At 60.4% G+C, this 11,370-nt stretch overlaps 1 protein-coding gene across 1 annotated transcript; it reads left to right on the plus strand.

Moving 5' to 3' along the window:
* Nucleotides 1–171: 171 nt before the first annotated feature.
* On the plus strand, nucleotides 172–11,182 carry LOC308231170 (carnitine O-acetyltransferase-like; the record flags this gene model as incomplete). The annotated part of the gene is made up of 13 exons (XM_080636308.1): nucleotides 172–228; nucleotides 317–342; nucleotides 1,286–1,499; nucleotides 2,406–2,509; nucleotides 3,935–3,988; nucleotides 4,418–4,553; nucleotides 6,490–6,661; nucleotides 7,121–7,299; nucleotides 7,837–7,937; nucleotides 8,489–8,614; nucleotides 9,204–9,314; nucleotides 10,379–10,514; nucleotides 10,904–11,182. Coding segments are annotated over 13 exons (1,695 nt in total), but the record flags the coding sequence as incomplete, so codon positions are not given.
* Between the last annotated feature and the right edge of the window lie 188 nt (nucleotides 11,183–11,370).

Here is an 11,370-nt window from a genome sequence, read left to right on the forward strand (position 1 = left end):
ATGGGTCTCTGGGTGCCACTTATGGGTCATTGTTCATAACTTATGGGTCCCTATGGGTCACTTTCGGCTCTCCCTGCTCCCCTAAAGAGGGGCGTGACCCAGAAGGGGGCGTGGCCACCCGAAGGGGCGTGGCCTCCCCCCCCCCCCCCCCCGCCCATCCCGTTTCCCGCCATGGGCCGCTGGCGCTGGGGGTGGCTTCGGCGCCGGGCCCCCCCCGCCCCCCCCGGGGTGAGTCCATTGGGGTCTATGGGGGGGGGGGGGGAGTGGATTTTGGGGTGATTTGAGGCTGATTTGGGTCTGGTTGGGGGGGGGGCAGCGGCTCGTGAGCAGCGGCACGTCCGCGTGCGGCGGGGGGCGGGGCTTTGGGGGGGGGGGCCCCCCCGTTGGAAGTGAATGGGGGGGTCCCATTGATAACGGTGTCCCTATGGGGGGGTCCCCATTGATAACAGGGTCCCTATGGAGGGGTCCCCATTGATAACAGGGTCCCTATTGGTGTTCCCCATTGATAACGGGGTCCCTATGGGGGGGTCCCCATTGATAACAGGGTCCCTATGGGGGGTCCCCATTGTAAGTGAATGGGGGGGGTCCCCATTGATAACAGGGTCCCTATGGGGGGTCCCCATTGTAAGTGAATGGGGGGGTCCCATTGATAAGGGTGTCCCTGGGGGGGGGTCCCCATTGATAACAGGGTCCCTATGGGGGGGTCCCCATTGATAACAGGGTCCCTATGGGGGGCTCCCATTGATAACAGGGTCCCTATGGGGGGTCCCCATTGATAACAGGGTCCCTATGGGGGGCTCCCATTGATAACAGGGTCCCTATGGGGGGTCCCCATTGATAACAGGGTCCCCTATGGGGGATCCCCATTGTAAGTGAATGGGGGGGGTCCCCATTGATAGCGGTGTCCCTATGGGGGGGTCCCCATTGATAACAGGTTCCCTATGGGGGGTTCCCATTGTAAGTGAATGGTGGGGGTCCCCATTGATAACAGGGTCCCTATTGGTGTTCCCCATTGATAACGGGGTCCCTATGGGGGGGTCCCCATTGATAACAGGGTCCCTATGGGGGGTCTCCATTGTAAGTGAATGGGGGGGCTCCCATTGATAACAGGGGTCCCTATGGGGGGGTCCCCATTGTTAGTGAATGGGGGGGGGTCCCCATTGATAAGGGGGTCCCTAGGGGGGGCTCCCATTGACAACAGGGTCCCTATGGGGGGGTCCCATCCTTTAGGGGGTGTCCCCGACCCCCCCATCACCCCCTTTGTGTCCTTTCCCCCCCCCTTCAGGCCGGTGCCGGTGGTGCCGCCGCCCCCCCCCCCGCCGCCGCCGCCGCTGGCCCTGACGCTGCTGCGCCTGCAGGGGGCGCTGCAGTCGCTGGTGGCGCCGGGGGAGCGCGCCCGGACGAGGCGCCTGCTCCGCGAGTTCGGGGCCCGGGGGGGGCCGGGGCCGAGGCTGCAGCAGCGGCTGCGGAGGGGGCGGGCGGAGCCCCCCCGGCTGCCGGTGAGGGCCCGGGGGGGGCTCAATGGGGGGGAATGGGGGTGGGGGGGAAATGGGGGGAATGGGGGGTGGGGGGGGAAGTGGGGGGAATGGGGGTGGGGGGGGAATGGGGGGAATGGGGAGAGGGGGGAATGGGGGGGGGGAATGGGGGGGGAATGGGGATGGGGGGAAATGGGGGAATGGGGATGGGGGGAAATGGGGGGAATGGGGATGGGGGGGGGAAATGGGGGGGGAATGGGGGTGGGGGGGGAAATGGGGGGGGAATGGGGGTGGGGGGGGAAATGGGGGGGAATGGGGATGGGGGGGAAATGGGGGGGGAATGAGGGTGGGGGGGGAAATGGGGCAGAATGGGGGTGGGGGGTGAAATGGGGGGAATGGGGATGGGGGGGAAATGGGGGGAATGGGGATGGGGGGGGAATGGGGGGAATGGGGGTGGGAAATGGGGGGGGAATGGGGATGGGGGGGGAAATGAGGGGAATGGGGATGGGGGGGAATTGGGGGGGAATGGGGGTGGGGGGGGAAATGGGGGGGGAATGGGGATGGGGGGGGAAATGGGGGGAATGGGGATGGGGGGGAAATGGGGGGGAATGGGGGTGGGGGGGAAATGGGGGGAATGGGAATGGGGGTGGAAATGGGGGGAATGGGGATGGGGGGAAATGGGGGGGAATGGGGGTGGGGGGGAAATGGGGGGAATGGGGATGGGGAAGGGGGGAATGGGGGTGGGGGTGGAAATGGGGCTGGGGGACCCAACATGGGGGGGATGGGGATGGGGATCGGGGGGGGGCCCAATGGGGGGGAATGGGGGTGATTTTGACGCCCCCATCATTAGAGGTGTAGGGGGGGGGGCTATGGGGCTCGGGGGGGGTGTTTGGGGTCCCCCCCCCCCCCATCGTGTCCCCCCCATGGCAGGAGTGGCCGTGGGGCTCGAGCGAGCGGCTGCCGCTGCCCGTGCACACCAGTGTGGGGCTGGTGCTGCCCCGGCCCCATTGGGAGCACTGGAGGGGGCAGCTGGGGTGAGGGGGGGGCACTGGGATGGGGTGGGAATGGGTGGGAGGGGATGGGAATGGGGGCGTTGGTGTTACCGGGGCGGCTTGGGGGGTTCTGGGCTGTTACTGGTGGGTTTGGGGTGTTATTGGGGTGGAGGGGGGTGTTATTTGGGTGTTGTTGGGTGCTATTGGGGTGTTGTTGGGCTGTTGTTGGGGGTTATTGGGGTGTTATTGGGTGTTGTTGGGTGTTATTGGGGTGTTACTGGTGTTACTGGGGTGTTGTGTTATTGTGGTGTTATTGGGTGTTACTGGGCTGTTGTTGGGGGTTATTGGGTGTTGTTGGGTGTTATTGGGTGTTACTGGGTGTTACCGGGGTGTTGGTGTTGTTGGGTGTTATTGGGGTGTTATTAGGGTGTTATTGGGTGTTACTGGGGTGTTATGGGGTGTTATTGGGTGCTGTTGGGTGTTATTGGGGTGTTATTAGGGTGTTGTTGGGTGTTACTGGGGTGTTATGGGGTGTTATTGGGTGTTATTGGGGTGTTATTAGGGTGTTGCTGGGTGTTATTGGGGTGTTATGGGGTGTTATTGGGGTGTTATTAGGGTGTTGTTGGGTGTTACTGGGGTGTTATGGGGTGTTATTGGGTGTTATTGGGGTGTTATTAGGGTGTTGTTGGGTGTTATTGGGGTGTTATGGGGTGTTATTGGGTGTTATTGGGGTGTTATTAGGGTGTTGTTGGGTGTTATTGGGGTGTTATGGGGTGTTGTTGGGTGTTATTGGGGTGTTACTAGGGTGTTGTTGGGTGTTATTGGGGTGTTATTAGGGTGTTATTGGGTGTTACTGGGGTGTTTTGGGGTGTTATTGGGTGCTGTTGGGTGTTATTGGGGTGTTATTAGGGTGTTGTTGGGTGTTACTGGGTGTTATGGGGGTTTTTGGGTGTTATTGGGGTGTTATTAGGGTGTTGCTGGGAGTTATTGGGGTGTTATGGGGTGTTATTGGGGTGTTATTAGGGTGTTGTTGGGTGTTACTGGGGTTGTTATGGGGTGTTATTGGGTGTTATTGGGGTGTTATTAGGGTGTTGTTGGGTGTTATTGGGGTGTTATGGGGTGTTGTTGGGTGTTATTGGGGTGTTACTAGGGTGTTGTTGGGTGTTATTGGGGTGTTATGGGGTGTTATTGGGTGTTGTTGGGTGTTACTGGGGTGTTACTAGGGTGTTGTTGGGTGTTATTGGGGTGTTATTGGGGTGTTATTAGGGTGTTGTTATTGGGGTGTTACTAGGGTGTTGTTGGGTGTTATTGGGGTGTTATTAGGGTGTTGTTAGGTGTTATTGGGGTGTTACTAGGGTGTGTTGGGTGTTATTGGGGTGTTATGGGGTGTTATTGGGTGTTGCTGGGTGTTACTAGGGTGTTGTTGGGTGTTACTGGGTGTCATTGGGGTGTTCTTGGCATCACCAGGTTCGCGGCGCGGCTTGTCGCGGGTGTCCTTGACTACCGGGAGCAGCTGGAGCGGTGGGTGCCCCCCCTATGGGTGCCAATGGGGGTCAGTGGGGGTCAATGGGATCAATGGGGGTCAATGGGCTTTAATGGGTGTCAATGGGTGTCAATGGACGTCAATGGGTGTCAATGGGCGTCAATGGGTGTCAATGGGCGTCAATGGGTATCAATGGGTGTCATTGGGTGTCAATGGGCGTCAATGGGTGTCAATGGGGGTCAATGGATATCAGTGGGTGTCAGTGGATAATGATGTCTGTCGATGGGTTCCAATGGGTGTCAATAGTCAATAGTGGGTGCCAATGGGTATCTATGCATAATGATGGGTGTCAATGGATAATGATGGGTGTCAATGGATGTCAATGGGTGTCAATGGGTAATGATGGGCGTCAATGGGTATCAATGGGTGCCAATGGGTGCCAATGGGTACCGATGTGTGTCCTGCAGCCGTGACCCCGCCGAGCCCTGGATCAAGGCCGCATTTGGGGGGTGCCGGGTGCCGGGTCCCCATGGGGACGAGGTGCTGAGGGTGCACCCTGGTGCTGAGCCACCCCCAACCATCATCGTGAGCCGCAATGGGCAGGTACAGGGGGAAATGGGGTATGGGGTATGGGATATGGGGTATGGGATATGGGATATGGGGTATGGGGTATGGGGTATGGGATATGGGATATGGGGTATGGGATATGGGGTATGGGATATGGGATATGGGATATGGGGTATGGGATATGGGATATGGGGTATGGGATATGGGGTATGGGATATGGGATATGGGGTATGGGATATGGGGTATGGGGTATGGGATATGGGGTATGGGATATGGGATATGGGATATGGGGTATGGGATATGGGGTATGGGATATGGGATATGGGATATGGGGTATGGGATATGGGGTATGGGATATGGGGTATGGGGTATGGGATATGGGGTATGGGATATGGGATATGGGGTATGGGATATGGGATATGGGGTATGGGATATGGGGTATGGGATATGGGGTATGGGGTATGGGGTATGGGATATGGGATATGGGGTATGGGATATGGGGTATGGGGTATGGGATATGGGGTATGGGATATGGGGTATGGGGTATGGGATATGGGGTATGGGATATGGGGTATGGGGTATGGGGTATGGGATATGGGATATGGGGTATGGGATATGGGGTATGGGGTATGGGATATGGGGTATGGGATATGGGATATGGGATATGGGATATGGGGTATGGGATATGGGGTATGGGGTATGGGGTATGGGATATGGGATATGGGATATGGGATATGGGGTATGGGGTATGGGATATGGGTTATGGGGTATGGGATATGGGGGCATGGGAAATGGGGTATGGGATATGGGGTATGGGATATGGGGTATGGGATATGGGATATGGGATATGGGGTATGGGATATGGGGTATGGGATATGGGATATGGGATATGGGGTATGGGGTATGGGGTATGGGGTATGGGATATGGGGGTACGGGGTATGGGGTACGGGGTATGGGGTACGGGGTATGGGATATGGGATATGGGGTATGGGATATGGGGTATGGGGTATGGGATATGGGGCATGGGATATGGGGTATGGGATATGGGGTATGGGATATGGGGTATGGGATATGGGATATGGGATATGGGGTATGGGATATGGGGTATGGGGTATGGGATATGGGGTATGGGATATGGGGTATGGGGTATGGGATATGGGGTATGGGATATGGGATATGGGGTATGGGATATGGGATATGGGGTATGGGATATGGGGTATGGGATATGGGGTATGGGGATGGGGTATGGGATATGGGATATGGGGTATGGGATATGGGGTATGTATGGGATTTGGGTATGGGATATGGGGTATGGGATATGGGGTATGGGGTATGGAATGGGATATGGGGTATGGGATATGGGGTATGGGGTATGGGGTATGGGATATGGGATATGGGATATGGGGTATGGGATATGGGGTATGGGGTATGGGATATGGGGTATGGGATATGGGATATGGGATATGGGATATGGGGTATGGGATATGGGGTATGGGGTATGGGATATGGGATATGGGATATGGGATATGGGGTATGGGGTATGGGATATGGGGTATGGGATATGGGGTATGGGGTATGGGATATGGGATATGGGATATGGGATATGGGGTATGGGGTATGGGATATGGGGTATGGGATATGGGGTATGGGGTATGGGGTATGGGGTATGGGATATGGGGTACGGGGTATGGGGTACGGGGTATGGGGTACAGGGTATGGGATATGGGATATGGGGTATGGGATATGGGGTATAGGATATGGGGTATGGGGTATGGGGTATGGGGTATGGGGTATGGGATATGGGGTATGGGATATGGGGTATGGGGTATGGGGTATGGGATATGGGGTATGGGATATGGGATATGGGATATGGGATATGGGATATGGGATATGGGGTATGGGATCTATAGGATCTCTGGGATCTCTGGGATCTCTGGGATCTCTGGGTCCCCCTCACTCTCTCCCCCCCAGTTCTTCCAGCTGGAGCTGGGCTCTCTCTCAGGGCTCCCCCTGGTGGCGGCGCTGGAGGAGGCCCTGGGGCAGCTCCGGGCGCGCTCGGGCCGGGGGGGGGCTCCCCCCGTGGGGCTGCTCACGGGGCAGCAGCGGCTCCTGTGGGGCCGGGTGCAGCGGCTGCTGCTGCGCGGTGAGCGGGGGGGGGGGGGGAATTGGGGCAAAACCGCCCGGTGGGGGGGGGAAATCCCTGCTTTGGGGCAAAACTGCCCATTTTTGGGCAAAACTTCCTCTTTTGGGAGGGAAATTCCTATTCTGGGGGCAAAACTTCCTGTTTTGGGTGGGAAAGTCCTGTTTTGGGGCAAATCTTCCTCTTTTGGGGCAAGACTTCTTGGTTTGGAGCTGAAATTTCCTGTTTTGGGTGGGATCTTCTTATTTTGGGGCTAAAACTTCCTATTTTGTGTCCGTTACTTCCTCTTTTGGGGCAAAACTTCCTATTTTGGGTGGGAATTCCTTATCTTGAAAGGGAACTTCCTCGTTTTGGCGGGAACTTCTTACTTTGGGCGGGAACTCCCCGTTTTGGCGGGAAACCCCCGGGGGGGGGGGAGGCGTGGCCTCGTCGTGGGCGTGTCTGACGTGGCCCCGCCCCCAGACCGCCTGAACCGCGCCGCCATTGGCCGCATCCGGCGCAGCCTCCTCGCCCTCAGCCTGGACGCGCCCGTGGTGGGCGGGGCCGGGGGGCGGGGCCCGGGGGGCGGGGCCCGGCAGGTGCTGACCGGGGGCGGGGCCTGCGCCAACAGCGCCAACCGCTGGTTCGACAAGAGCCTGCAGGTGGGCGGGGCCGCGGGGCGGCCAATGGGGGCGCGGGGCGGGGAGGGCGGCAGCCAATGGGGTGGGGGGGGGGGGGGTCGGGTTGCAGCCAATGGGAGACGGCGCTTCGGGGTCCCCCCGCACACTTGTGGCTTCCCGCCCCACACTTCCGGGTTCCCGCCCCACACTTCCGGGTTCCCGCCCCACATTTCCGGGTTCCCACCCCTAGTTCCGGCTTCCGGCCCCACACTTCCTGGCTCCTGCCCCACACTTCCGGCTTTCCAATACTACTTCCGGGTTCCCGCCCCACATTTCCGGGTTCCCACCCCAGACTTCCGGGTTCCTACCCCTAGTTCTGGCTTCCGGCCCCATGCTTCCGTCTTTCCGCCCCACACTTCCGGCTTCCTGCCCCACACTTCCGTGTTTCCGCCCCACACTTCCGGCTTCCGGCCCCACACTTCCTGGCTCCCGCCCCACACTTCCGGCTTTCCAACCCTACTTCCGCCTTCCCGCCCCACACTTCCGGCTTCCTGCCCCACACTTCCGGGTTGCCCCCAGCTCATCGTGGGGCAGGACGGGACCTGTGGGGTTCTCTATGACCCGGCCGTGATCGACGGCGCCGCCGTGGCCGCCATGGTGGACCACGCCCTGCAGTTCTGGTCAGCACTTCCGGGTTTGGGGGCGGGACTTCCGGTGCTGGGCGGGAAACCCTGGCTTTAGGGCTACGGGTGGCACTTCCGGGTGTGGAGGGCGGCACTTCCGGGTGTGGAGGGTGGCACTTCCGGGTGTGGAGGGCGGCACTTCCGGGTGTGGAGTGCGGCACTTCCGGGTGTGGAGGGTGGCACTTCCGGGTGTGGAGGGTGGCACTTCCGGGTATGGAGTGCGGCACTTCCGGGTGTGGAGGGCGGCACTTCCGGGTGTGGAGGGTGGCACTTCCGGGTATGGAGCGTGGCACTTCCGGGTATGGAGGGTGGCACTTCCGGGTATGGAGCGTGGCACTTCCGGGTATGGAGCGTGGCACTTCCGGGTGTGGAGGGTGGCACTTCCGGGTGTGGAAGGTGGCACTTCCGGGTGTGCAGGACGGCACTTCCGGGTGTGGAGGGTGGCACTTCCGGGTATGGAGCGTGGCACTTCGTACGGGGGCAGCACTTCCGGGTGGGGAGAGCATCACTTCCTGTTTCCGATTCCCCACCCCCCCCCCCCCCCGCAGCCGCCGCTTCCCATTGGCCGCCACCCCGGTGACGTCACCGCCCCTCCCCCCCCCGCGCCGGCTCCGCTTCAGCCTCGGCCCCGAGACCGCCCCCGAGGTGGTGCGGGCGCGGCAGCAGCTCGACAGGTGACATCATCGTGACGTCATTGTGACGTCATCAACCCACCCATTGAACCCCCTTGGTCCCCATTGACCCATTGATCCCCATTGATCCCCATTGAACCCCCTTGATCCCCATGGACCCCATTGATCCCCATTGAACCCCCTTGATCCCCATTGACCCCATTGATCCCCATTGATCCCCATTGATCCCTATTGAACCCCCTTGATCCCCATTGATCCCCATTGACTCCCATTGATCCCCATTGATCCCTATTGATCCCCATTGAACCCCATTGATCCCCATGGACCCCATTGATCCCCATTGAACCCCCTTGATCCCCATTGACCCCATTGATCCCCATTGAACCCCATTGATCCCCATTGACCCCATTGATCCCCATTGATCCCCATTGAACCCCATTGATCTCCATTGATCCCCATTGACCCCCATTGACCCCATTGATCCCCATTGAACCCCATTGAACCCCATTGATCCCCATTGATCCCCATTGACCCCCATTGAACCCCATTGATCCCCATTGACCCCATTGATCCCCATTGATCCCCATTGACCCCATTGATCCCTTTTGTCTGCCCCATTTCTGCCCCATAGCTTGGCTGCCGACGTTGACATCCATTGCTTCACCCATGAGGGCTTCGGGCCCGATGTGGGGCTGAGCCCAGAGGCCCTGGTCCAAGTGGCTCTTCAGGCCGCCTTCTACCAGTATGGGGCGCTCTATGGGGCAGGCTATGGGGCGCGTTATGGGTCAAACTATGGGGCGCTATTGGGCTCGCTATGGGATGTGCTATGGGGCACTATAGGGTGCACTATCAGGTCCACTATGGGGCACACTATGGGGCATGCTATGGGACACACAAAGAGACACACTATGGGTCACGCTATGGGGTGCTATGGGGCGCACTATGGGGAATGCTATGTGGCACACTATGGGGCGAGCTGTGGGGTGCGCTATGGGGCACAGTATGGGGCGCTCTATGGGCTCGCTATGGGGTGTGCTATGGGGCACGCTATGGGGTGCGCTATGGGGCACAGTATGGGGCGCTCTATGGGGTGTGCTATGGGGCACGCTATGGGGTGCGCTATGGGGCACAGTATGGGGCGCTCTATGGGGTGTGCTATGGGGCAGGCTATGGGGTGCGCTATGGGGCACAGTATGCGGCGCTCTATGGGGTGTGCTATGGGGCAGGCTGTGGGGTGCGCTATGGGGCACAGTATGGGGCGCTCTATGGGGTGTGCTATGGGGCAGGCTATGGGGTGCGCTATGGGGCACAGTATGGGGCGCTCTATGGGGTGTGCTATGGGGCAGGCTGTGGGGTGCGCTATGGGGCACAGTATGGGGCGCTCTATGGGGTGTGCTATGGGGCACGCTGTGGGGTGCGCTATGGGACACAGTATGGGGCGCTCTATGGGGTGTGCTATGGGGCAGGCTATGGGGTGCGCTATGGGGCACAGTATGGGGCGCTCTATGGGGTGTGCTATGGGGCAGGCTATGGGGTGCGCTATGGGGCACAGTATGGGGCGCTCTATGGGGTGTGCTATGGGGCAGGCTATGGGGTGCGCTATGGGGCACAGTATGGGGCGCTCTATGGGGTGTGCTATGGGGCAGGCTATGGGGTGCGCTATGGGGCACAGTATGGGGCGCTCTATGGGGTGTGCTATGGGGCAGGCTTTGGGGTGCGCTATGGGGCACAGTATGGGGCGCTCTATGGTCTCGCTATGGGGGGGGGTGTGCCCAGCCGCGGGACCCCCGTTGTGCCCCACTGCAGGCTCCATGGCTCCCTGTGCGCCTCCTGCGAGCCCACGGCGCTGGGCCCGGTGCTGCCCGGGTGCTGCGACCTCCTGCGGCCCCCCCCGGCCCCGTGCCTGGCGCTGGCCCGGGCCCTGCTGGACCCACACGTGGGGGTAAGGGGGCGGGAAAGGGGGGCGGGGCCTCCGGGTTGGGCGGGAAAGGGGGGGCACGGGTTCCTCTTATGGCGGGAAATGGGGGCGGGGCTTCCTGTTTTGGCGGGAAATGGGGGTGCGGGTTCCTTTTATGGCGGGAAATGGGGGCGGGGCTTCCTGTTTTGGTGGGAAATGGGGGTGCGGGTTCCTTTTATGGCGGGAAATGGGGGCGAGGCTTCCTGTTGTGGCGGGAAATGGGGGCGGGGCCTCCGGGTTTGGCGGGAAATCGGGATGGGGCTTCCTGTTTTGGCGGGAAACGGGGTGCTTCCTTTTATGGCGGGAAAGGGGGGCGGGGCTTCCCGTTTTGGCGGGAAACGGGCTCCCCGCGTGACCCCCTCCCCCTGTGTCAGCCGCTCCAGCAGGTGGCGCTGTTGCGCGCGGCCGTGGCCGCTCTGAGCCGGCGCAAGCGGGAGGTGAGCGCGGGGGCGTGGCCTGGGGGAGGCGCCGGGCGCCCCCTGTCGGCTCGGCGGTCACTGGGTCCTCCCCGGCAGGTCCTGGCAGGGCAAGGCCCCGAGCGGCACCTGCAGAGGCTGCGGCAGGAGGCGATGGCGGCCGGGGAGCCCCTGCCCCGCATCTTCCTGGACCCTGCCTATGCCCTGGCCAATCACTTCCGGCTCTGCAGCCTCCAGGTGGCCAATGGGGCGCAATGGGATCAATGGGGTGCAATGGGGTGCGATGGTGTTCAATGGGATCAATGGGGTTCAATGGCATCAATGGGGTTCAATGGGGTTCAATGGGTTCCAATGGGGTTCAATGGTGTTCCATAGGAAACAATGGGGTTTATGGGGTCAATGGGGTGAAATGGGATCAATGGGGT

This window comes from Psittacula echo (assembly GCF_963264785.1).
Source record: "Psittacula echo genome assembly, chromosome: 31".
Lineage (NCBI taxonomy): Eukaryota > Metazoa > Chordata > Aves > Psittaciformes > Psittacidae > Psittacula > Psittacula echo.